Below are 25,469 nucleotides of genomic sequence, written 5' to 3'. Positions count from 1 at the left end.
CAGGAATCTAAGCCTTGCTAGAAGGAGAATGTTTGTCTGCTTGGAGTTTTCAAACTGGTCTGGGATTCAGACCGCCCACCTTCCTTTTGCAAGACCTGTAGGTTTTAATACACAGTATACTGACCTTCATACCTCTCTCCAATTCCCTCTCTTTACCTGTGCTGTCTTTCTCCAATGTGAGCTGTCAAAAAGTATGCAATGGCCGTGACACCCGTGTGTGTCTCTCTGTGTGTGTGTGTGTGTGTGTGTGTGTGTGTGTGTGTGTGTGACAGTGTGTGTATGTGAAGGCTTCAGCTTTCTCATCATGATTCTAAATGTATCAGTCTGTCTCGACTGGATGAATTAATAGGTTCCTTGGTGGCTTGGCACACGCGTGCGCGCGCACACACACACACACACACACACACACACACACACACACACACTCTGTTTGTCCAGCGCTTCGTGCCTCAGGTTCGTTAATTGAATGTCTGTGTTCATGTAAGAGGCCGTGAGAGGCATTGAGAGGATGCCACGGTGCATTAGGAAGACAAGCTATGTGTGTGTATGTGTGTGTGTGTATGTTAGTGTGAGTCTTGTAAATAGGATAGAGTCCAGAGGACCTTGAACGCAGCCTCTCCTGAGCTCCTAGCGAGACGAGACGCAAACAAATCTTACAGAGGCGAGAAGGCCACAGGTGTGTGTGTGTGTGTGTGTGTGGGGGGGGGGGGGTGTGTGGGTGGGTGTGTGAGTGAAATTCAGACAAGCTTAATCGCACCCTGCCCTTGTTGTCTCGCTTCTTTTCTCATTCTGTCTCCTCTCTCCACTGCACTCCTCTTTCTTTGTCCACTTTTTTCTCCTCTGCATTTCTCCTTCAGTGTCCTTCTCCTCTTTCATCTCTTCTTGTTTCTCTTTGTCTTTCTCCTTTTCAGTCACTCCTCTCCTCTATATCTTTAATCCTTTATTAACTTTGTCCTCTCCTAATCGTTTGTCTCCTCTCCTCTTTCCTTCCTACATTCCTCCTCATCTCTTTGCTTTCTTGCTCGTTTTTAACTGTTTCAGTCACATCCACTTGTTTCTTTATTCTGTCTTTTTCTTCTTCTCTTCCCTCCACTTTTCCCTTTTTCTCTAGTTCCCATGTTATCTTCAATGTATTTTGTTTCTCATACTTTTTGTTTAGTGCATCGCCATTTTTCCTTTATTCCTCTCATCTGCTCTCTCCATCTTTCCTTCCTTTCTTTCTTGTCCTCCTTTTCATACTCTGGAAGTCTTTATCTTTTAATTTTTATCTTTATTTTTTTCTCTTCTCTCTTTTTTATCGTTTTACCTTCCCAGTCCTTATCTTCCTCCTCCTCCTCTCCTTTTAACCCTGACAGCTTTTAAACTCCTGTCATGTCCTTTCTTTCTCTTTAATCTTTTCTCTTCTTTCTTCCATTTCTTTATTTTCTATCTATTCCTCTTCATCCTATTGCTCTGTATTCTCCCCCACTTTACTTCTTTACTTCCTTCTTTTTATACTTATCCATCTCTTCTCTTTCTTCCCATTTGCAGCAACCCCTGTTTTCTTGCCTCCTGTCTTCTCTTTGTCTCACATTTTGTCCCTCTCTATTCCTCTGTCTTTCCCTCTTCTTCTCTCTTACTCACCTTTCCTCTCTCATTTCTACATTTCCTCCTCTGCTCTTCTTTGTTTCTTTATTTCTTTCATGTCTCTCTATCCAATTTCTTCCTTTTCTGTCCCCTTTTCTGTATAGGGGATAAGGCAGTACATTTTTAATAGACATTTCTGAAAATCTCTGAAGTGGTCCATTAATACAGGAGATATTTCTACTTGTGCTGACTTTGTTCTTCTACCACTGAATTGGAATAGAAACTGTGCTTTTCATAGACCTCCATTTTTTTTTTTTTTATAAAGGTGTAACCCATCACTGAAGAATAGCCTGTTTATTGCAGTTGTTGTGTGCTATAATGGATTTACTTAGTGTGAAGTTGGGTTGCTGCAATATACCTGCATTGCTGATAACCATGATATTTAAAAAGGAAATATTAATATTCTGTTAATAATACACATATGATAATATGGTGTAAATATTCCACTGCCTATTCAATCATTTCCATTTCTTTCCGCTCTCACTGTATCTCCCTCACACAATGCAAGCGGGTTGCCTTTTCACTATCTATTTTGTGAAATTGCTCTTTTTGTACAATTTTGTTCAGTTACAGTTGCAGACTCTCTCTTAATCTCTCTACACTCGTATTTGGAGTATAATTCATTTACCAAAAAAAAGAAGAAGACAAAACAAACAACTAACGAAGTTATAGGTGAATTGGATTGACATAATATATTTTTCATTTAGATGTTGCGATAATATTGTCATCGTGAACTCTTTGGCAATGAGAATCATAAAGTGAAAATATGAAATCGTGCTGGCCCTAGTTTGAAAAGGACACAACTTTAGAATAGGGGACCTATATGGATTCATAATTAGTTATGGGCAAGACGTCACTCTGCAATGGGGAACATGTTCTAAATTTGACTTATTTTAGAGTTATTTGGACACTGGTAAGACTTGTAGTTTTGTGTTTTGTTACATAAGAATAGATCATATTTATTAGTAATATTAAGGGAGACTCTATTTTTTCAGTACTGCCACCTCATAAGGCCTATACAGAGCAAATCATACTAAAATTGTAATCCATGTACAACAGCCCCCTTACAGGGGGCCTTGTAGTTGTAGAATATGGTCATGCAGAATAAGGCATTAATAAGAGCTTTATATCGGAAGTTCTCAACCTTTTCAGTGTCAAGGACCCCTAAATTGACTTGTATTAAATCAGACCTCATTTAATAAGGTTTTGCTTCAGGGACCCCCATCTAGGGCTGCAACTACCGATTATTTTCATTGTTGATTGATCTTTTGATTATTTTCTCAATCAGCTAATTCGCTGTTTGGTTGAGAAAATGTCCAATAATAATTCCCAAAGCCCAAGATAGTGTGCTCAAATGTCTTGTTTTGTCCACAAAGATATTCAGTTTATTGTCATAGAGGACTAAAGAAATCTGAACATATTCACATTTAAGAAGCTGGAATCAGAGAATTTTGATTTATATTCCCCTAAAAAAGTACTCAAATCGAATGATCAGTTCTCAAAATAATTTGCGATTAATTAAATGGTAACCAAATAATCAATTAATTGATTAATCATTGCAGCTCTACCTCCATCTAAAAAGATTTTGGTTGATAAATATAATTGAAACAAGAATTCTACAGTTGTCAGTGACACTTGCGGATATAACCATGGCCGAAGCAAATCCTATGAGCAGAATAGTCATTCTTATGACATACTTAAGCTCACTTGAAGTGAATTAAATTATAAAAGTAATCTATTTCCCATTTTTCTGGGGACCCCCTGGAACTCCCTTAAGGAACCCTGGGTGTCCCAGGACCCCTGGTTGAGAACCACTCTCTTATAATGACTAATAAAGAGCCAATATGCTACTAATTTTCATGCTAATAAGCAACTAGTTCAGGCTGTTCAGATGCATTGTACACATACCTATGAAGAGCAATGCACCAAAATTCACATATTACTCACATAATCTTGAGCGAGCAATTTGCATTTAACCCACGTAATCAGGAAGGCTGCAATTTCATAACCAGCGTGCTGACATGAGTAAAGAACACAGTAACATAAAGAGTGAAAGTCTGTGTAAGGAGGCAGGTTTTGGTGGTGGATGGTCAAACAAATAAAGGACTTTCCCCCAGGAGACCAGTGTTAAGTACCGCGTGAAACTAAGTGAACTTTGAGTTATTTTAAGGTGCATTGTCACCATGTTTCTTCTCCTTAACCTAACCTATACAACTTTACATTAAGTAAATAACATCATTCATGGGGCGCAGTATCATACAAACCATTGTGTGTGCAGATATCATACGAACTGTATGAGAATATGTTGACTAGTTAATTGTGAAATTGTGTACCAATCCTTCCTCCTCTCCTACTGTCTTTCTACTAATTCCTCTATTTCCTCCTCTGTCCTCCTTCCTCTTCATCCATTTTTTATTCTATTCTTTTGTTTTCCTTTTTCCCGCTACCATCGTTCTTCCTCCTTTTACCCCTTACCCTTTCACTTCCTCCATATTTCCTTTTTCCTCTCTTGTTTCTTCACCTCCCGCTTTTCCTCCCTCTTCTTTTGTCTTCCTCTCCTCTGTTCTCTGCTTCACTCTTTTCTGTCCCTATGTTCTCCTCTCTCTCTCTTTCCTTCTCTCTCCTCCCTCTTGTTCTTCATGCTTCGTTGTTACAGCCACCAGGGGAAGAACTAGCAACACAGACTAACACACACACACACACACGCACGCACGCGCACACACACACACACACACACACACACACACACACACACACACACACACACAGAGTCTGACTCCCAGCCCTCTAATGGCCCCATTTAGACAATGTGTCGCATCAGCAAGTCGTATGGCTGAATAATGAGGAGAGAAGAAGAAGTCGGAGGAGGAAGAGGACAAGAGAAGAAGAAGATGAGGAGGAGGAGTGTCAGTCGTTTTCCGCATCCCTCCATCCAGACTGCTGCTCCACAGTAAATGTTGTTCTCTTACACACATCATCAGCGCTGTCACCCTGTGTTGTGTTTCCACGTGTGTGTGTGTGAGAGCATTTATCTCCACTATACGTCAGTGTGTGTGGTCGTTGGGGAGAAATATGGCCTCCGGGGTTTTTGCTGAAGCTCCTGTGTTATGTTTATGATGGGGCAAAAGAGAGAGAGAGAATCCTAATGTACATTCTTCATATCTCTCACCCTCAAAGACACAACCTCTCTCTCGCTCTCTTATGCATTACACAGATACACACGGGAACACGCGCTCTCATATCATCTGTAACACACTCTCCTCAGCCTCTCAAAGATACCTACAAGCACACACTCATAAATGATACAAACACATTTACTCCCTCAGTCGCTTGACGCACATGCACACACACACACACACACACACACACACACACACACACACACACACACACACACACGCTCCTTCCTGCATGCAAACAGACATCTGTACTGTCTCATAAATGATATACACTCTCTTTTAAACTACACTCACAGCAGAGCTCCGACAGACAGAAAGTGCAGCTGTAGCTTTTTTTTTTTTTTCTTTTTTAAAGTAGTTGCCACCTTGTGTTTTCCTCCACCAGCTGTTTGGAGCTGAACAGGATTTATGTGCTACATTAACATTTTACATCTTATTTTATAACGTTTGTACTTTCTGGAGAAGCGGGGGTTTGTGCAGAGTTGGTTGTTTCCTCCCTGTGCGACGCTGGAAACAGAATCATTTTGGTGCTTCTGCAGAATAACATGGAGCAGGACCGACTTTTACTGGAACTCACACTGAGAACTGGGCCTCTGATTTGCATATTAAAGGGCCATACAGCTGCTTTTGCATGCTTCAGCTCATTAACTGCACATTGCGCATGTTTTACATTATTGCAGCCTGTTTTCCAAAGTATTCTGTAGGTTTTAAGGTTGATTTCCTACCTTCCAGGCAGTCATACTGATTTCTATTTATTCACTGTAGCAAAAAAAATTAACCTATAGAGATGTCAAAGCCTGAGCTCAGACATTCATCACGGTGAACATTTAGTTATATTAATTGTATTGCCAAAATTAGTTTTTTGTCGTGTGCTGCTGCTCATTGACACCCCAACATCTGACAGTGAGTAGCTTTAAATGCAAGAAACTAAAAAGTTCTCAGTATTCTTTTCACAACATCAACGTGTGCTCATCATTTGTCCTCTGGGGCTGATTTTCCAACAGCAAAAACCATGACTGCAGTGCAGTTCAGCTGCCAGCCATCAATACTCACATGTCAAAATGAATTGAATGCACGTTCATTACCACTGAGTGATAAGTGACAAAAAGCTAAAGGCAAGATGGATTACCTTCTGTATCTCAAGTATGTTTTTAGGTCTCTGCATGTGATTTTCATACATTACAGAGAGAGCTGAAACCAGTGAATCCAAAACCTTGTGTGAGTTTGGTTTCTAAAACAGACTCTGGTGTGTTTGCCCATTTGGTTGGGTTCATTTAGTCTGATGCCAAGCTAAACTAGTACTGAATCCATCTGCTGACTGTGGGAAGTGTCAAGGCAGTGACTTCCCAAGTGTGATACACGAGAATTTACTCAAAACAGACCAGGAGCCTTATATATAAAACAGTTCGTAAAATCCTTACTAAAAGTGTACATGTGCACAAAAGTTTAAAATGTGGATCAGCCTCATGTCCCATTAATGGTCAAATACCTTATGAATTTTCAGTTCTGATCAGTGCTGCTGATCAATATGATTGGGACTCATAATGAGGATATGGACGGTAATAATTCTGTCACTTTCTTTATTTCAAGACTTTGCTGATTTACACAATCCTTATGTGCAGATGATGAAGATGTGCAGATATGAAGTCCTACTTGATGATATTGCAAACCAGTGACACTCCTCAACGTTCCTCGATTCTTACATACTGTTTGGTGTTATCTTTGATTGCTATAACCGATTTTATCAGTAAGACCAGTTAATTGAGACTGAGGTGGAAGGGACTCAGTATGTTAATATCAGGTAAAGGAAAGCCAGACTTTGCTGAATCTTGCCACCTGTTACATCCTGGCATCATTCTGGCATTTCAACAGCTGCAGACGGTGCGCTTCACAATTGAGTGTCAGTTCAGTCCAGTCCTCTCCTTTGTGCTCCGGGGGGAATGTGATGATGAGACAGCACTGATGAAATATTGAGCTGAATTTGATTCGAGATCTAAGTCGCCTTAATTTGATTTTGAAAAGAGCTTATAGAAAAGTTGAGGCTCACCAGCACAAGCATCAGAAACACTGCTGGTTTGATGATGGATTTATAAGTGACGTGTGATATAAAGTGAAATTAGTGTGTGGGATGGAGGGGCATCTGTTGGCAGAAGTGGGATATAATAACCATAGCTATGTTTTCATTAGTTTATTGTCACTTGAAAATAAGAATCATCTTTTTGATACCTTAGAAATAGCTACATGCTTGGCACATGGGAGAGTTTTCAGTTCGGCAACCTCACTGCTAGATGGCACATACGTATGTACACATGGGTCAGAGTTTGCATACAGATGTTTACATTCCCCGTCAAATTAGATTTATAGATCACAACTTTTTTGTGGGAAGTTGCGCAAATCTCTCTCAGGCATCATTTTGTTTGACGCAATGGTCACACTGTAAATGAAGCCCAAGAACATGCACGATTTTTTCTTTGCTCTGGGCCAAATAAACCAAACTGCAGGTGTGAAAACAATACTGAGCTTTAAGAAAGTGCTCAGCTAATGTGGGCAGTGCCGGGTGTGACACAAACACAAAGCAAGCGCACAAGCTAATGTTAGCTAGCTTGCTAATAAATGGGAGTGAAATAAGATGTTATATACCATTTTCTTACATTGCATGGCAGTCTCACTGCCAGCCAGGCCGCATCTCTCATGTGGGGCAGTTTGCATTTTTCATGGCCAACAGTTGGTGAACACGGCAACAATCTTTGTCTCCTCCACACCAGTGGCGTTTTTAGGCCTGGGCATCCGAGGCTTCAGCCCCAAATGTTTTATGAATATCCCTGGATCTCAGCAGGCTGTATGTATACTTTTAAAAATCAAGTATAGGCCAAAGAATAATACTTTTCAAAAGAGCCCTAGATGTAATTATACGTCATTTCAGTTATGCATTGAAACCCTCGTTATTGCATGTAAGAGAATGTACTGGTAATAACTTTGTTGCAGCTGGTAAAGATGGAGCTAATTTTAAATGCAGTATATACTGCTGGGTAGCTTAATCTGTAATTATATAATATTTATTAGATGAATCAAAGTTTTCAAAGTACATACATAAAAAGTGTCCAAATAGAACTTGTTTATTTAAAAAAATTCCAGGGGAGGTCCGGGCTAAGCCCCCAGTGTCCTCAAATCCTAGAAATGACCCTGCCCCACATATTGCGTTGTGACTTTGCTGGTCAGAGTTCACCAAAGTTGAACTCCAAGCAATGTGAAGATGAGGATTTGCTTTGCCACCAGAAGTAAATGTTTTATGTAAATGTTTCGCCCCTCTGCTTGCACTGAACAGAGGTGTACAAAGGCGAATATTTGTGACTGTGAAAAGTGATTGCATAATCAGCACCAGCTGTGCACCAAGCGAACCAGCTTCATATTAGGTTGGAGAACTGATTGAATGATTGATTGGCTGAATGTATTGAATGGTTAACTTTTGCAACCCCCATCAAAAGCCTTTACAGTCTGAGCAGCAGTGCAACAGCGCAGTAACATACAGACGTAAACATTAAAGTTACAATTTGTGATCAAACTAAAAGCACCAGCAAAATTCAAAACATGGGATTGAAACTAATTGATTTAAGTTAGTATTACGTTGTTAATGTTTTTGAATGCTGTTAGGGATTTGTGCACACCTTTAAATGTCTGTAAACACAGGAGGAAAATAGATCTATATAATTTGATTTATGATAACCTCTTTTGAATTTTTTTTTCTTTTATTAGTGTATTTATCGAGCTCAAATTTCTGTGATCGGAAAATAAAGAATAGGGTCTTGAAAGCACAAACCAATGCAAAGCCTCAAGGACAGCTCAGATCAGTGGAGCAAAAGCTGCTGAGAGACAAAGAGCAGCATTTAGTCACAAAACAAGGAGAGAACAACGGCGATGAAAAGCTGAAGTCCAACATTCATCTTGTTAAATACCAAAGAGCAGCAAGTTTAAAAACCCTTCTCAATCTTCTTTTAGTAAAATGACCTCTAAAAACTCTCCTGATGCTTTTAAAGAGCCCCTCGCCGCGGACAGCCGAACACACACACACACACACACACACACACACGCAACAGCCGAACACACACACACACACACACACACACACACGCATACACACTCAGCATATCTTTGGTGGATAATCACAGGTTACAATCCAAAGACTCAGAATGTGACATTTATGACTAAATCTCACACTCAGTTGTCATCCAGTCTGATGACTGATGCAAAGAAAATGTCAGTCAACAAAACCTAAAACTGCTTCAAACCAAGAAACTCTCATTGCTCTGAGGTGTTTCATTTGGCTCGAACACTGGGGAGCTCTTTGTGCAATAAAGGGTCTCTAATTAATTGCTAAATTATTGTACGTAATGATTGATCGGGTGGTTGACAGACTGATAAATTGAACAGAGAAAATCTAAATAATTCAACAGATGTATTGACAAAATACTAGTTTAATTATACGGATATCTGGTAACAAGCACCTGCAGTTAATGTATGTGTGACCTCTGAGTAATGCAGACACACTATTTTTTATTTCCAACATGTCTCATCTGTCTTTAATGCTGCTGTTTTTTATTTTTAATATTAGTTTGGGGTTTTTTTCCATTATAATTTTGTACTGTTGATTTTATGTCATTGCAGTCCTGAAATGTTTTTGTTCCTGGTTCAACCATGTAAAGCATTTGTTTTGAAAAGTGCTATATAAATGAACTGCATTATTTATATTAAAATTAGAAGATGTAGTCGGGTACAATAGGTAAGATGTGCAGATTTGACATAACTGCTGCTCTACTGAAGTATCACAACTGGAAAAAACGTCAGTGGTGTATCCCAGTGTGGTGATGTACGTGACCTTGCAATGATTTGCATTTAGTCAGAGCACAGTGTGTTGGCTTACATGGAAAACAATAGTGTGTATTGCTCTTTTGAAATCATGAAAAATGACCTCCAAGTTAACGTTTTGGTCCTCATACAAATAGATCTATCGTACAGCCCCTGATGAAATTTGGTTAACTGTAGATCATGCAAATTAAATCTGTTTGGGTATTGGATAAAACAAGCAAATTAAACACTATAAAAAAAAAAAAAAAAAAAACTGCCGACAGATGACATGAAAATAACTATTGATTATAGTACTAACTGACTGCTTTATTTATTTTTTGACAGATCTCAGATGCAGAGTGGGAGGACATGTTGGAGGGTTTTGATGAACGTGGTTACCTGAGTGCTCGGCGCTGGAAGCCCGGTGACGACCCATACACCCTTTACGCCTTCAACCAGAGAGAGAGCGAACGCATCCCCAGCAACCGAGCCCTGAGAGACACACGACACTACAGGTACACACACACCGCTCTTTCTGCATTTGTTTGAATCAGCGTTTAAGATGTCAGATGTGTTTGGAAACACTCTGTCCTGTGTGGCGACGCAGTCTAGCATGTTCAATCCAACTGCTGGAGGAAAACGTTTATCACACACACTCTCTATAATGTGATGTATGAATCAATCCGTGTGTACTGCATAGGAATAAAGCTTATCAGAACACATACAAACCCAAACTCCAATAGCAAGCAGGTGCAAACAAACCCATCAGAACACACACATATGACAGTACAGATCGGTGTAACCGCTTTGTACACACACACACACACACACACACACACACACACAGGGTCAAACAGTAACACAGCAGCAGCTCTCTGAGCTCATAATTAATCTCCTATCTGCACTAAAACAAATTTAGATTATGGAACCAAACACATTTTCATAGAAAAACCACCAAATTACAATCCGGCTGTCCGCAAAGAAATTAAATTAAACACCAAAATAGAAATCCTCTTAGTGGAGCGCCCGTCCTCGTCTGTTGGAAAGACGCTCAGCAGGAAGATAAGGGGCTCGTCTGCTTTGACAGCAGCCGCCTTCTTACACATTTCAGCTGATAAAAACTTCCAGGCACTTGTGGAAAGCGTGGAGAGGTCCAGTGTAGCACACACGCACACTCACATCTTCCTGAACTACGCTTTCCATGATTCTCTGTCAGCAATCAAGGCATTTAAGTACTTTGATCTTTCTTTATGCCTTTTATAATGTGCCTTTTGTTCTTATAATTTTTGACATGTGATTATCTATCAAAAACACTTAGTGAATATCAGTGCTTGCTGTGATGAATTATTGAATACATTCACAAAGGGGTGTTCATTTTGTTTGATTTTAAGTATTTTTTAGTGTCTTGATTCTACATTCTTCAATTAGGAAAAAAACACTGTTATATCTAGCTTATATCTTCATTGATCGAAATGTTCATGCTTGAGGCATTTTGTTGTTACATCACATGAAACTATTCTACTTCTGTAGTGTGTGGATTTTACCAACAGTGGATGTCTCTGCAAACAGGTATTGTGTCTGTATCAAAGCCTGATTTATCTTCTTCCTCTGTGCCAATTAAAACGCATCAGTGAGTCACACTGTTGCACTAGGTGACATGTTCCGTCATTACCCTGAACATACACACTGTAGTTTGTTTTGACTCAGTCCCACAGATGCCGTCCTACTGCCACAAATACTCACTGGAGCACCAAATGTGGATTAATCTGCTGCTGAAAACAGTCCCCAACAAATGCCCTATTTCTTTGATAAAAACTACAGTGTGCAGTTGTTTTAGGAAACCAGTAAAGACTTTTTAAAATAGTTTTTAAAGATTTTGATCTGCAGCAGGAGGCAGTGGGCTTGGGGCTGAACTCCACAGGCAGGATGGGGAAGTCAGCCAGTACTGAGAGAGATGAACAAATTCTTGTTTATGGTTTTTTAATGGGGTTTGTTGACGATTTAAAAAAAATACCATCCTTATCTTCTAAGAGGGTTAATGTACTTTTCTAGGTGCCTAGGTTACTCTTTTCATTTTATTGTCTTTCCTAAACCCCCCATACTTTTGTTTAGAGGTGCCATTGGCACTGTTTGTTCTGTCTGTAAAAGTACAGAAAAGTTAGATTAATGCAAAAGACAAACAAATCCGTCTGGAACATCCATTTTGCCCGCTGTGACAGTGTGGCTTAAAGCCGATAGTGGTTGTGTGATTAAAGGTTACCAGGCAGCTCGTGGTGACCCAGCTCTCTAATAGGAAGCTGCATGTGGGCGTTAATTGGGTGGCTGTTTGTTTTGGCAGTTACACTGAACATGACTAAGCCCTGGAAGGTTGCTGCTGCTGCGGCTGGTGGTGGTGAGCACAGCAGGGTACGGCTCCACGACTCACGTAGGAAGCTAAAATCTGTTAGCATAACTGGCACGTACATCATTGTGTGTGTGTGTGTGTGTGTGTGTGTGTGTGTGTGTGTGTGTGTGTGTGTGTGTGTGTGTGTGTGTGTGGATGTGTGTGACGTTTTCAAGATGTACCCGCAGATGATGGGATGTATGATGTCTGACTCAATCATAGCTTCTGACACTGTGCGTGTCAAACTGTGTGTGTGTGAGTGTGTGTGTGTGTGTGTGTGTGTGTTTCTACATGTTCACATGTGTACGGTAACGTGCCTAAATGTGTCGGCCGCCTGTATCATCTGCTGTGTTTCCGGAGGAGGGAAATTCGGTGTTGAGCTGACATAAGGCGGTGGAGAAGTGTGTGTGTGTGTGTGTGTGTGTGTGTGTGTGTGTGAGACAGAGAAAGTGAGAAGTGTGTGTAGGAGGCGGGAAACCAGGGATACGCTTACACATTAATCTGCTAGCAGGGAGGTAGGGGGCTGATAGTGCTCATTTATCTCGTATAGGACAGCAAGGAAGGGTGTGTGTGTGTGTGTGTGTGTGTGTGTGTGTGTGCGTGCGTGTGTGTGTGGGGACGGGTGGGGGTTTGCTGTTACGTGATTATCTGTTAACTCAGTTACCGTGTAGCTGTACATCTCAGGAGCGCTTGGCAGGGGAAATGATAGCACCCCATACTCTGTTTGGATGGAAAAAAAAACTGCAGTGAAATCCTCAAATGAAGCCTCTGAGGTTTTGTATTCTTAGAAACACCTTCTCTTCTTCTGCAGACTCACTAAGGTGCTTCCTACACTTTGGCTCCATTCCCAAAGGGGAGCGTTTGGTGGAAATTCAAGGTGGTATGACAGAAATTTGTAGAAAGGGCACAAAAAGTGAGGGACAGGACTGGTTGGAGGAGATTTGGAAATGGAGCATTTTAAATTTATGGTGTTATTGAGGATTTGTGATTACCTGTGATGACTGCAGCTGGATTCCCAGCCATTGGCAACAAGCCTTCTACTACCTTCCATTAGGGGTGTGAATCACCAGAGGCCTTATGTTACAATATTATTATGATACTGAATGTTGTTGGATATGGTGAGTATTGCGATAACATGCACTGCGATTTATCACCTTTTTTTAACAAATGCAAATTATATCCCCAAAGGAAATCTTTGTCAACATCTGTTTTATCTAATGAGATCAAGTTTTCAGTCTGTTCATTTCACGTCAGTCATATTCATTACAGCAAAAAGTATCTAGTGGACTGAAGTAGCAGTTAATTTTGTTGTTCTAGTTGGCTACCAAAAGTTTAAAGCCCAGTTCAGATTTTGTTGAAGTCAGTTGGCCAAGTCAGTTGCAAACTGTCAGAGGTTGAAATCATTACCCTCACTCGCCGTAGTAATGTTCTATTAGGAAAAATGAAGACACATTACCAAATCATTCACAGTGTATTTACCCTTTTAATACCAAGCTGTGATGTTTTGATGGTCTGTGGCCAACTAAGGTGCGAGAGTGTCAGTGTATCCAAGTTCAAGAATTTGCTCTTAACATTAAAACTCTAAACTGCACATTATCACATTATAACTCTTAAATTCTACAGTTTAGTTTGATATAGATAAAGATCTGTAGAAAGAAAAACATTCAAACTCAGGACAAACTCAGATCTTGCCACTAGAAAATTCAAGGAAAGATGCTATGTGATTGACAGGTGATCTCTGGGTAATGTAGTTGCAGAAACACCTTGCCTTAAAACAGAATAAAGATACCAAAACAAGAGAGCCTGGTAGATTACCACTCTGAAGCACAGCTCCAGTAGAGAAAGCACAGCAGGTTTAGAGAGGAGGCGCCAGGTCTGTTATTTTCCCAGCGGGGCAACGATAACCTAAAGATTAGAAAACAAGCTTCTGACCTGAAGATGCACGGCTGGCCTCAGTATAGCCTGCAGGCTGCAAGAAATCTGGAAAATAGGAAGAGACTATGGGTGAACTGGACGACTTCCACATGGATAAATGCCAAGCAGGTGTAATGTCTTTGGGATTTTGGGCACAATTTACGTATTGATAAACTTTAGAGATGGGAGGAGGAATACCTAGGATATTCCGATATTACATTTATTGCTTACACATGTTGCTTAAAGGTTCAGTTGCAACCATCTGAAACTTTTCCCATGTGCCAAGCGTGTAGGAGAACTATGGTGGCAGACGCAAAAACACAAAAGGCTCTATCTAGAGCCAGTGTTTGGTTTGTCCGTTCTGGGCTACTGTAGAAACAGTGTTGCAGACTCCATGACAGACGACTCTCTGCATATGTAGATATAAATGGCTCATTCCAAGGTTATGAAAACACAAACATTTTTATTTTCAGGTGATTATAAACTTATAAATGTTATATACCATGTCTGCCAATAAATGCCCTAAATACTACACACTGGACCTTTAGTTTATACTGTAGATATGCCTACGTTTTAATATATAAATTTAATCAAACATTTCCTGGTGAAGCAGCAACCAACAACACTTTCTCAGCTTCATTAACTCGAACATTTTTTAGAAATTCAGGAACAGTGCCTGCGGTTTTACCACAAGAGCCTAAATCCGGTTTCTGTCCCTGGGCTATACCTAGTATAAACTAGTGAGAGTGAAGTCTAGCTGTAGTTTATAATTGTGGCTTGTTACATCCCTTTTTCATGTTAAGCTCCCCTTCCAACAAGTAGATATAATTCAAACACCCCTATCATAGTGTTATTTATTGATTTATTTTTGTGTTTTTGCATAAGACAATCAAGCAAAGTCATCACTTTTATTTCCATGATTGGTCGACTTTCCTTATACCAGCATTTCTTGGTATGCGGTGGAAGCACAAACACAAATTCTAGAAACATTTAAGCATGTAGATTAGTGATACTTAACTCCACCTCCACCCTACAATAGGGTGACCCATCAACCATTTTCTGATTCACACTGGGATTGTTTTTTTTATTCTTTGAATGCAAATGAGACACCAGAGTGCATAAAAAACAACAAATATAGCTTTTTTTAATTTAAAAACAGAATTAAAATTGCCACAGGAGGATCCTGCAGACCCCCCATCAGCAGTCCAGGCTAACCCCCAGATGTTCTCAAATTGTAGAAATGGCCCTACCTACACCTGACCTGTGTGGGGTTGCTGCAATCAGCCCCTGGTCTCCTGTCATTTTCATAAGTGGAAAACTGTGGAAAGCTAGTTGAGTACCCCTGATGTAAATCCAACTGTAGGTCACTCCCTGCGCCTTTTTTGTCAAACGGGCCCACAGATGCCTGGACACTGAAACCAAAGCCACATGGTGCTGGCTACAAAAAAAAAGTTAAACTAAAGGTTAAACTTAGAACTACAGTACTGAAGTGAAAGGGAGGCTGCTGAGCATTTACATCTTCCATGTGTATCTGTGACAAACTAATGTTGTTTAATTGTCAAATAGACATTAGGTTCCTAGGCTCCAGTAACCTACAAAGCCAAAAGAAAGTAAACAAAGTTAGGAAGTGTGCTTTCAGAAACCACTTATATTTTTGTCTGTCTGAGTTTGACATTTATCTTCAAAGTGTCCATTCACTCAGGCGATCAGTCGTGTTGCTCCTGTGTGTGAGTGTGTTACAAAGTTGCAAAAAAACAGTGCTGTTTTTAGTTGGGAAGGGGGACCAGGGAGGTGTGGATAGCTTTTTCTTTTATTTTTTTGGGGAAGCGGGGGCAGATTGTTCAGGTCGGTATTGTGTATGGGAGGAGTGCTCTGTCACAATCTCAAGTTCAGAGGAGGGGGAGCAGAGAGGAGGCGAGGAAAGAGATGAGAGGATTGCAATAGACGGCTTAGGGAAAGATGGGGAGATAGAGGAGAGAAGGTGGTTGCGGGAGCAAAGAGGAGGATGAGGAGGAGGATGAGGAAGAAAAGTCAAGTAGAGATTAGGGAGAGGAGAGAAGGAGAGGTGGAGGAGAAGAGGAGGAGATGGGGGAGATGCCACAAGCTGCTGAGAGGAGAGATAATTGCCACATGCAGAGCTTGAGAGGCTGTGTGTGTTGGTTTGTGTGTGTGTATGTGTGAGTGTATAAACCACTCCAGTGCTCTGCTATTATCTCGGTGAACAGGGGAACCTCCCTCCGTCTGCTCTCCGACAGACAGGCAGTCTATAAGCCCAACAGCCGCTCCACCGCAGGGATTAGATCCAAGCGTGAAGACAATGGGCTGATACAGTACAGAGAGGAAACATGTCCTACAGTACTACACAATGGGTTGATATGGCAACGAGAACTGCGTAAGAAAATGTTCTAATGTAAGACAAAGGAACATCAAGAGACAAAGTGTTGTACGATCTCAGATAAATGGTGACCAAGCTGTTCTATACAGTGCAGAGTGAGAAAACTCTGAAGGTGCCTTGATAAGAAAAACACCTCAAGTGTCTTTTTTCCCGAGATCCTTGTTTCGCTGTCTTTAAATTTAGTAGTATTCAGATTCTTTAAAAACCTTAATTTAGTAAAAGTATGTAAGTATTATCAGTAAGATGCACTTAGAATATGAAAAGTAAAAATACTCAATCAGTATTACTGTTGGGTTAATGTGTATGTTGCATTTTACTTAGGGTTGTGCTAGTTTTAACTCCCTCTGCTCATGTTAATACTTCATCCTCATCACATTATCCAATCAATCAGTTTATTCCTCACATGAAATCATACGTACACAATTTCAGTGAAATTTAATCTGTGAGTTCCTTCAATTTGTGCTTTTAAAACAGTGTAATAATGATAAATAAATGTCTATATAAAGGGTGGGAGGGTCTTACAGGCAGGGTCTTCAGTTAGTTATCCTCGTGGCCTGAGGGTAGAAGGTCTTTCTGACCCTCTCAGTGCTGGCCTGGTGTAATTGGTACCTTCTTCCCTCTCTCAGCAGGGAGAAAAGGCTGTTATCTGGGTGTCTAAGATCTTTAATGATTGCCCTGGCCTTATTTTTGCAGCGCCTGGTGTAAACATCCTTTATGCAGGGTGAAGCAGCGCCTGTAGTGTGTTCAGCTGAACGATCTTTGCATGGTCTTGTGGTCCTGTTTGGTGCAGTTTCCATACCAGGCTCTGATGTTTCCCGTCAGGATGCTCTCGTTGGTGCAGGAGTGAAAATCCCTCAATATTTAAGGGGAAATCCAGAATTTCCTCAGGTGTCTCAGGTAAAACAGTCTCTGTCTTGCCTTTCTCACCACTGAGTCAGTATGCAGCACCCAGGTCAGGCCCTCTGTGTGGACCACAAAGGTACTTGAAACTGTCCACCCTCTTCATCAAGGACGTGTTGATATTATGGGGGTATAGTGCGTTTGCTGCTTCTTTCCAAAATCCACTATCATCACCTTAGTTTTGCTGATGTTCAGGTTATTTTTCTGACACCAGCAGGATCAGACACACGGGGAGCAAAAAGTACAATATTAATCTCTTAGATGTAGTGGAGCAGAAATAGAAAGTTGCACAAAATGGAAATACTGAAGTAATGTACAAGTACCTTGAATTTGTGTTTAAGTACAGTACTTAAGTGCAGTAAATGTGCTTATTTACATTCCATCCCGGTTTGTGTCTCAAATAAACTTTAGGAGAAAGGTATCAAAGATAAAGGTATCGATCAAATACATGTTAAGGGATGTTTGAATAAAGACAATAGTGGGACTCAGCAACAAACACATTGTTAGTCATAGCATTTTCATGCACAGCACAAGAAAGCATCTTTTTACTAAAACAACAGAGGCATCCACTGGTCACGAGAGAAATGTCACCACATTTGAAGCAGTGACATTAAAAGGGTGTAAAATTATCACCTCTCTCTCCTCTGAGGCACAACTGAACAAAACACCACCCTGCACACATTTGTCATTTTCTTTGTTTTTGCCAGGGCGGGAGATGTGATAACGCTCCAGTGCTTTGTTGTCACTGCTCCAAAATGGAGGCATCCTCTTGTAACCATCGGCAACCAGACACAGGCCTGTGCTGTAGAGGGGGGAAAAAAATCGACAGTCCACTGAGTTGGTTACTAATTATTGCATTGCATTGTGACCCAGTGATCCTTGAACACTTATCACGAACTAGATCATGCATTCATTCAATAACCCCGTCCATGTGAGTGGTGTGTGTTTGTGTATGCGAAGTATGTGTCTGCGTATAGAGTGGCGTCAGCGTCTTTCACACTCAGTCAACCACTTAGTCATGTTTCCATGAATCACAACATGCAGCTAAACATTAATCACTGTATTAGCTTTGGTGCCTCCCACGCTGAGACGCTCCTCATCCTCCTCAGATCACGAGCCCCGAAAAACACAAAGAAAAAATACCATCTGAACTCTGACACTGGATGAGTTTTATTTTCCCTCGTCATGCTCGTTTATTCGATTACCTGCTCCGGTGATGGATGATCAAAGAGTCTGGTATCAAAAGCAGATGGAGGAAACATAAAACACCCTCGAGGCTTTGATTTGCTGTGAACCGATGTTCTGCAAAAAGGATTTGAAAACACATTTGACCTCCAAAAACTTTAAACCTCATTCGCTGCATTTCTTTATCAGCTTCCCAGTAAACACTGATGTGGTGATTGGCATTTGAATATACATGTAGACGGTTAGATTAAAGATTAGAGGCTAAGTGTGGTTGGAAAGTGAAAGTTTTTTTTAGACGTCTGGATTACATAAAATTGTTGTCTCAACCAATTTGTTTGAAAACCGCCCACATCATCTCTGACTTTCTTCACTGATTTAAACAGGTCTGATGGTGTGCTCATTTGCAACTGTTTTCTTGTTTCGGAAAAACAAACTCCCAAACACAGAAGAAGCAAACATGAACATGATGCCAGACTGAATAATAAAGTGACAACAATATACTAGTTCAGTCTGTTGACACTGATCGTATTTTTAGTTTCGGGCAGGTTCTGACAACATGCTGAAATATAGTCATTTATATATGCTGTGGAAACAATTCTTACATGCTGTAGTAAAATGTAAATTAGTACATTTACTTAAGTATAGTTTTGAGGTACTTATACTTAACATGAGTTTTTCAATTTTAGGGCCTGTGTCCACACAGCGTTTTTGCCCTATTGCTTTTGCTCTGGCATCTTTTTCAGTTGCCCCCAGTGTATAGAGAGCGTATGCTGCCACATGCGTGCCCAGCGTCTTTTTTTTCCAGAGTGCTCATGCTTTTTTTGCAGCTGCTGAGATTGCATCTCGGTGAATATCTGAACTTCTCAGAAAGGCACTAGTGACAGACAGAAAAGCCCATTTGTGGGAGCAGAACACCGTACACGTAAGCTTATTGTTAACTGTGTAGTCAACCCTCTGTTGCAATGTTACGCTAGCTACCTAGCTAACATTAATATGAAGGTATTGTTGTTGTTGGAACTAGGGATGTAAATCACCAGTTTCATCACGATACGATATTGTATCGATTCTTTAGACAACGATACAATATTAGGTGATATTAAATGCCCATTGAACACAGTCTTTTTTTGAAGTGCTGGGAGGAGGCGTTCCCCAGTGCCCTGCAACCACTTCTCTCCTAGAGAAAACGCTACATGCCATAATGCAACTTTATACTTGTACTCTACTATATTTAAGAGGGAAATATTATACTTTTTACTGCACTACATTTATCTGACAGCTACTGTAGAGTCACCAGTTACTTTGAAGATAAAGGTTTTACATACGACATTACAGGTGCAATGATGATTATTCGATTAATTGATCAGATGTAAACTATTGAATTAATCGCCGGCTAATTTGATAATCAGTTTATCGTCTTGAGTACTTTTTCAGAAAATAAGTCAAACTTCTTTCTTCTTCTTTCTTTTCCAGCTTCTTAAATGTGAATATTCCCTGGTTTCCTTACTCCTCTGTGTCAGTAAACTGAATATCTTTGGGATGTGAGCAAAACAAGACATTTGAAGACATCATCTTATATCACATTTTATATTACAACAAATTGATCAGTGGAGAAAAGAATTCACAGGTTGACAATGAAAATAATCATTAGTTGCAGCCCTGTACAACGTATGTGCTCAGTTTATAAAATATGCATTATAGATTGATTGTTTTAGACTACCTGACTGTAGTTTTTAAAGCACATGTGATAATAAGCCAATAATATTATGTCACATTAACATTCTGCTGCCTAATGATGACTTTGATTTTGGATACTTACATTTTGTTGCTTACTTCTTTTAAGGTAAGATTTTGATGGCAAGAATGTTAGTTGTACTGAGTCATTCGACTTTGAGGTATTGCGACTTTTACTTTAGTAAAGATATGAATACCTTTTCTGCCATTGCTTACATGTCATCTAGATATAATCAGAGTCATACTTGCATTTTGTCATGTCATAAAGCTAGTTTGCTGTCTCTGTCAAGTAGCTGTCCATCAGTCACTCACTCTACAGCAGAAAAAGCACTTCAGAACAAAAATTCTGTGCTGAAAATTCACTGTACTTCAAAATAAAGTGTGATTTTTACAAACTTGACACGTTTGCGAATCACTTGCCGTCCATTTAGAACATCTACTTAAACCAGATGAGATCTGGATGTCCAGTTGTAACCAAGATATCTAGATATCTCTTAAATTGCAATAGTTCAACTAGTGTTTTAAGCTCAAAACTAGCCTTATAATCACATTGTACTGTCATTTCATTTTCATTTTACCATTTTATCATGTGAGCTGTCCTCTTTATGGGAAGGGTTGTTTTTTTTACCCAGTCATTAGCGACTGAGTGACGTATCCATCAAATCAACTTCATTTTCAGTTAACAACTTTATTGCTGCAGAAGCAGAAGTTGCAGATTTAAGCGTTGTTATTGCTGTAAGTTGATTCACAACAACCTGTCTGGCTGTGTTAAACTCATCCACCCTTGTCGCCATTTTTGGGGCAGTTTTTCTGCCACTATTTATGTGTATCTGGAACAGGATGACAACTGTGAAAACAGCTGTCAGTAGGCACCAGACATATTGGAGTTGCTGAAAAACCTGGGATGTGGGCAAAGTTTTAGAGGTGTGGAGACATGTTAATTCAAACCCCTCAGAATTATGAACTTAAATGATTTTTAAATTCCTTTCAGTGCATTTTACTTGGTGAAGTTGAAATGGGCATACCAAAAAATTAATTTATTTCTTAAGAGAAATCTAGGAATGTTTTTCCCCATCAGGTTAGAAACCGTACACATGACATTTTATTGATTTTGTTTCAAATTGCAAAATGAAATCTGCACCCCTGAAAAACATACTATATTAGTAGTAAATATTCCTACTTTAGCCAATTAAATTTGACTAAATCCAGCTGTGTGACTTTCTGAATATTCAGGTATGTGTCCCTCTGTTTCAGACATTCACATTTTACCATTGTATTGATCATATGGGACTCTTTTAAGACAAAATCTACTGTCTTCATCTTGAGCCTGAGCTCTGGTTTACCTGTCCAAGAAGTTTCTCTGTCAGAAAAAACATGATGACTTGTGTTGCGTTTACCGCTGTTTACACTGAATTTAACAAACAGCACAAACCATAGCAGAAAGCTCTCTGTGAGGCGAGGAAATCCCCTTGGTGTATTGTGGGTAATCTGCTGATGTGGAACCTGAGCTCTGAAGCACCCCGGTGCTCTACAACAGCACAGAGTGACAGTGACGCTAAGCGGCTTTACCGTAGCTAGCGCCTCAGCTAACCGTCCTGCTCTGCCTCCGAGACGACTGCATGTCGAAACAATCACTGAGCAGACGGCGTTACAACTGTATCTGCTCTGATACCTGATTAGATTTGTTTGGCTCTCATTTCGCCTCAGTGCTTTTGGATTCTGTCCTTTTTTTGCAGCTTTTCTGCAGTGCTCTTCTCCAAATTCCCACTTTTCTTTTGTATTACGTGCTTTGTTGATGAGTGCAGAGAATTACAGAAAATTACATTGTGAGAAAACACACAGAGTGTCTGAAAAAGGAGGCAGAGCTGGTCCTGGAAATAGACTGAGACAGTGGATCCTTGTGAAGCTCTGATGTCTCATTGATTTCACCTCTTAAATCCACTTCAGTCGTGGAGGCGAGATGGAGGAGAAGGGGAGGAGGCAGATTAAAGACAGAATTTTTAAGCCCTCGTATATTTCAGGCATGGATAGTGAAACTTAAAGAAACAGTCCAGCCTGAAACACTTTCACACAGCTATTGATGTTGTGTTTTGCACTGCTGCGCACATTGTGTTGTTTGGTGTTTTATTCCTCCCAACAGAAATAGACAAAGCAGGTTGAATCTAAAGGTTTCACAAGAACAGTCCAAAGTCCAGATCTCATCACAAACTTACACAAAAGATAGATACTGATGATAGTGTTGATTATATCTAGCATTTAGATTTGTGAGGCCCGGGGGTCTGGACCCTCCTTACAAACTGTTAGACCAATCTTAGAGTTCACAGGATTATTAACACAGTATAAAAATAATCAAAACTATCTTACATTTTTCAGACTTTGCTTTTTTCCTGGGAATTACTGAATAATTTCACATCTTCAAGCCTTCAAGTGTTATTCAAATGAATTAATCTGGGAAGGAAAGTCACCTTTTGGTTGAACTGGTTACAACTCAGACACACAGTTGCTTTGTTTTAGGCGAGGACAAACCAATATGTTTGGAAACCACTGATCTAGAGAATCTCAAGTATGTGATAAAACCTATCCTCTAGCCAGCTATTGCACCAAAGTATTACTTTCAATGTACAGATGGCTGATTAAGTACAAGAAAAGCCAACATAAGGTGTCACAGTTCACAGACACCGCAAGCCCCCAGAACAAGCTTCAGTGCTCCTGATATAGAAGTCTCTGGACTGGAGGGCTAAACGCCATTTTTCTAACATATTCCCTCATTTGTTTTGATGATGATTGTAGAAAGAGCGCTGTCTTCCTCATTGGCCCCCCTCTTGTTTATACAGATTACCAGATGGCAATAAACGGCAACACTCGTTTATAGACATATAGATGCCACACCATCACAGATCATCTCTGCACACTGTATTCTGTTTACATGTGCATATTGCCCATCGATCCGTCGTTAAACGTTTCAATGCTATGATTGGTTGGTGGTCTGTCTAATTGGGTCAACAGACATTTTGGTCTACAGCCACTTGGAAATCCAAATAGAGAGGTTCCAGACTAATTTTGCTCTGGTGATGTCAGGCTAACAAAAGCTGTAGTTAATACATTTGGTTGATATTTGGTGAGGGTGAAGGCCATTTCATATGATTCAAAGGATTTCTGTACTCAGCAAAGCATTCAGCGATCCCTTGTTCCCTGTATGGAAACATCTTCACACAAGTCAACCTTTCATCCGTTACATTTAGTTGAATGTAAAAAGTCTGCTGGTGTATCACACAGTAACTCTATATGTATTTTCACACAGGCTGGAATTGAGATTAAAAACATACAGTCATGTTCTGTTTATAGTACGTTTAAAAAATATTGTGCAGCCATGACAGAGGTATGAAATGAAAAACATACCCTCATTAACAACAACTCACTGAGCCTTGTGTCAGCTTGCAGGATTCGTGCATGTCACAGTCAATATATGTACTCAGCGTTATCCAACGTGGCTTCCTCTTGGCCCATACAGTGGACCAGTGTAACACATCTGTATTGAAAATAAATTAATTTCTACTACACAGGATAATTATCATCACACTGCACTTATTTCACACTTTAATGTGAAATTTATGTTCCATTTACCGTGACATGGCTTCAAATGGGGCTGTGTAATGGCAGTATACATGAATGTGTGTGTCTCACAGTGGTTGTGGCAGTCATTGATTGGCCCAGTCACATATTGATCCGTCTTCATTGATTGGCTGGTGTAAGTGCCTGTCAACCATCCTGTCACCGCCACTCCTCACAAGAAAGATTGCTGTTACTTCCACTTCTGCTCTGTGTGTGTGTCTTGTATTGAGCAGCACTGATCCCCTTCGTGGCCAGACAGTCTGGACCATCCTTCCTCTCATCCCTTCTTCATTCTTTCTTTCTTTTCAGGTGTTTTTCTCTCTCTACTCTTCTATTTCCTCCTCTTCCCCCTCTGTTTTTTGTCTTCTTCCATCTTCCGCCCTTCAGGCCATATTTAAATTGAGCTGGAGCCAGGGAACAGTCAATACTGCCTGATCCCTGCAGGTGTGTGTGTGTGTGTGTTAGCATCTTTAAAAATCTAAAAGTCAGATATGGATAGAAAACAGAGAGGGAAAGAGAGGGAGATAGACGGTGAGTTCAACACTGATCCAAATGAGCCAGCAATACAAATCCAGTTTTCATTACATTTTTGCCATGGATGTGTTGCAGCATTATGTAGTATTATTTATTTTATGAGTCCAAGAATGTTCTTTTATAGAAAAGAAAAGAGAGAGATGAGTGAGATTTACATTATCACATTACGTTCATTTTAGGGATACAAAGATCTACGTTTTTCTGCCTCTATATACTGATTCTGTTACCTTAACTCGAGGTATCTTTTGATACTGAATTCCAATCCAGTGTTAGTATATTATATTATATTTTTATGTTGGATATAATTCAGGGGGAAAACCTTCTATATTACTATGAAGGGGAAATGAAGAGGTTTTCCCCTTCCTCTTTTGTTGTGTCACTGTTTGACATCTATTATAATTGTTAGTATTGTTATTGTTATAATTACTGCATGTATTATCTCAGCGTGTCCATTAAGTGTCTTCAGTTAAAAGAGACACACATTGTGCTCGTCTGGACTTGTGCAGTGCAGGGTTACTGTTGGTGATCCTGCAAAACAGCTGGATGTAACTTCATGCTGAAGCCCTCCAACAATCTCTTTATGCACGTGCACAAGCACAAACACATACACACATACGCACACATTTCAAAACCTGCACACAATCGCACACAAAAGCACACCAGTCTCCCCTGCTGAGCTGTTGATAATTACAAGTAAAACTCTGCAGTAAACACCCACCTACACACACAAACGCAGACAGACAGACAGACAGACAGACAGACAGACAGACAGAGACACACACACACACACACACACACACACACACACACACACACACACACACACACACACACACACACACACACACACACACACAAACACACACACTGTGGTGTGGAGTTGAATGTGGAGTTTTACTGCAGTTTGGAGCTGCTGGGCTTCTGTTCTCAAAGCAGCGTGCAGAGTTCACTAATAACTTTCAGCTGATGAAGCTGCAAAGATGCAAAAATGCAAAAGCTGATCGACCGTTTAAACAGAACCTAAAGCACACGTATAAACTAATAATAAGTTAGTAAATAATTAAATGAACTGATTAACTAGATTAGATGAATAATTAACAAATGAACATGCAAGCGAGGAAGTAAACAAAGGAGAAAATGAACACAGGTGACAGCATGCACGAAATGA

At 40.1% G+C, this 25,469-nt stretch overlaps 1 protein-coding gene across 1 annotated transcript in view; it reads left to right on the top strand.

Moving 5' to 3' along the window:
- Positions 1-25,469, top strand: part of galnt14 (UDP-N-acetyl-alpha-D-galactosamine:polypeptide N-acetylgalactosaminyltransferase 14 (GalNAc-T14)) — a 196,716-nt gene that overhangs the window by 31,955 nt on the left and 139,292 nt on the right. Inside the window, exon 2 of the mRNA XM_050058286.1 lies at positions 9,993-10,162. Within this exon, the coding sequence (XP_049914243.1) occupies positions 9,993-10,162 (170 nt within the window). The remainder of the gene's footprint in view (positions 1-9,992; positions 10,163-25,469) is intronic.

Source organism: Epinephelus moara, chromosome 12, assembly GCF_006386435.1.
Source record: "Epinephelus moara isolate mb chromosome 12, YSFRI_EMoa_1.0, whole genome shotgun sequence".
NCBI classification, from domain to species: domain Eukaryota; kingdom Metazoa; phylum Chordata; class Actinopteri; order Perciformes; family Serranidae; genus Epinephelus; species Epinephelus moara.
Note: the sequence above shows the minus strand (reverse complement) of the source record. Positions and strands in the feature narration are given on the sequence as shown.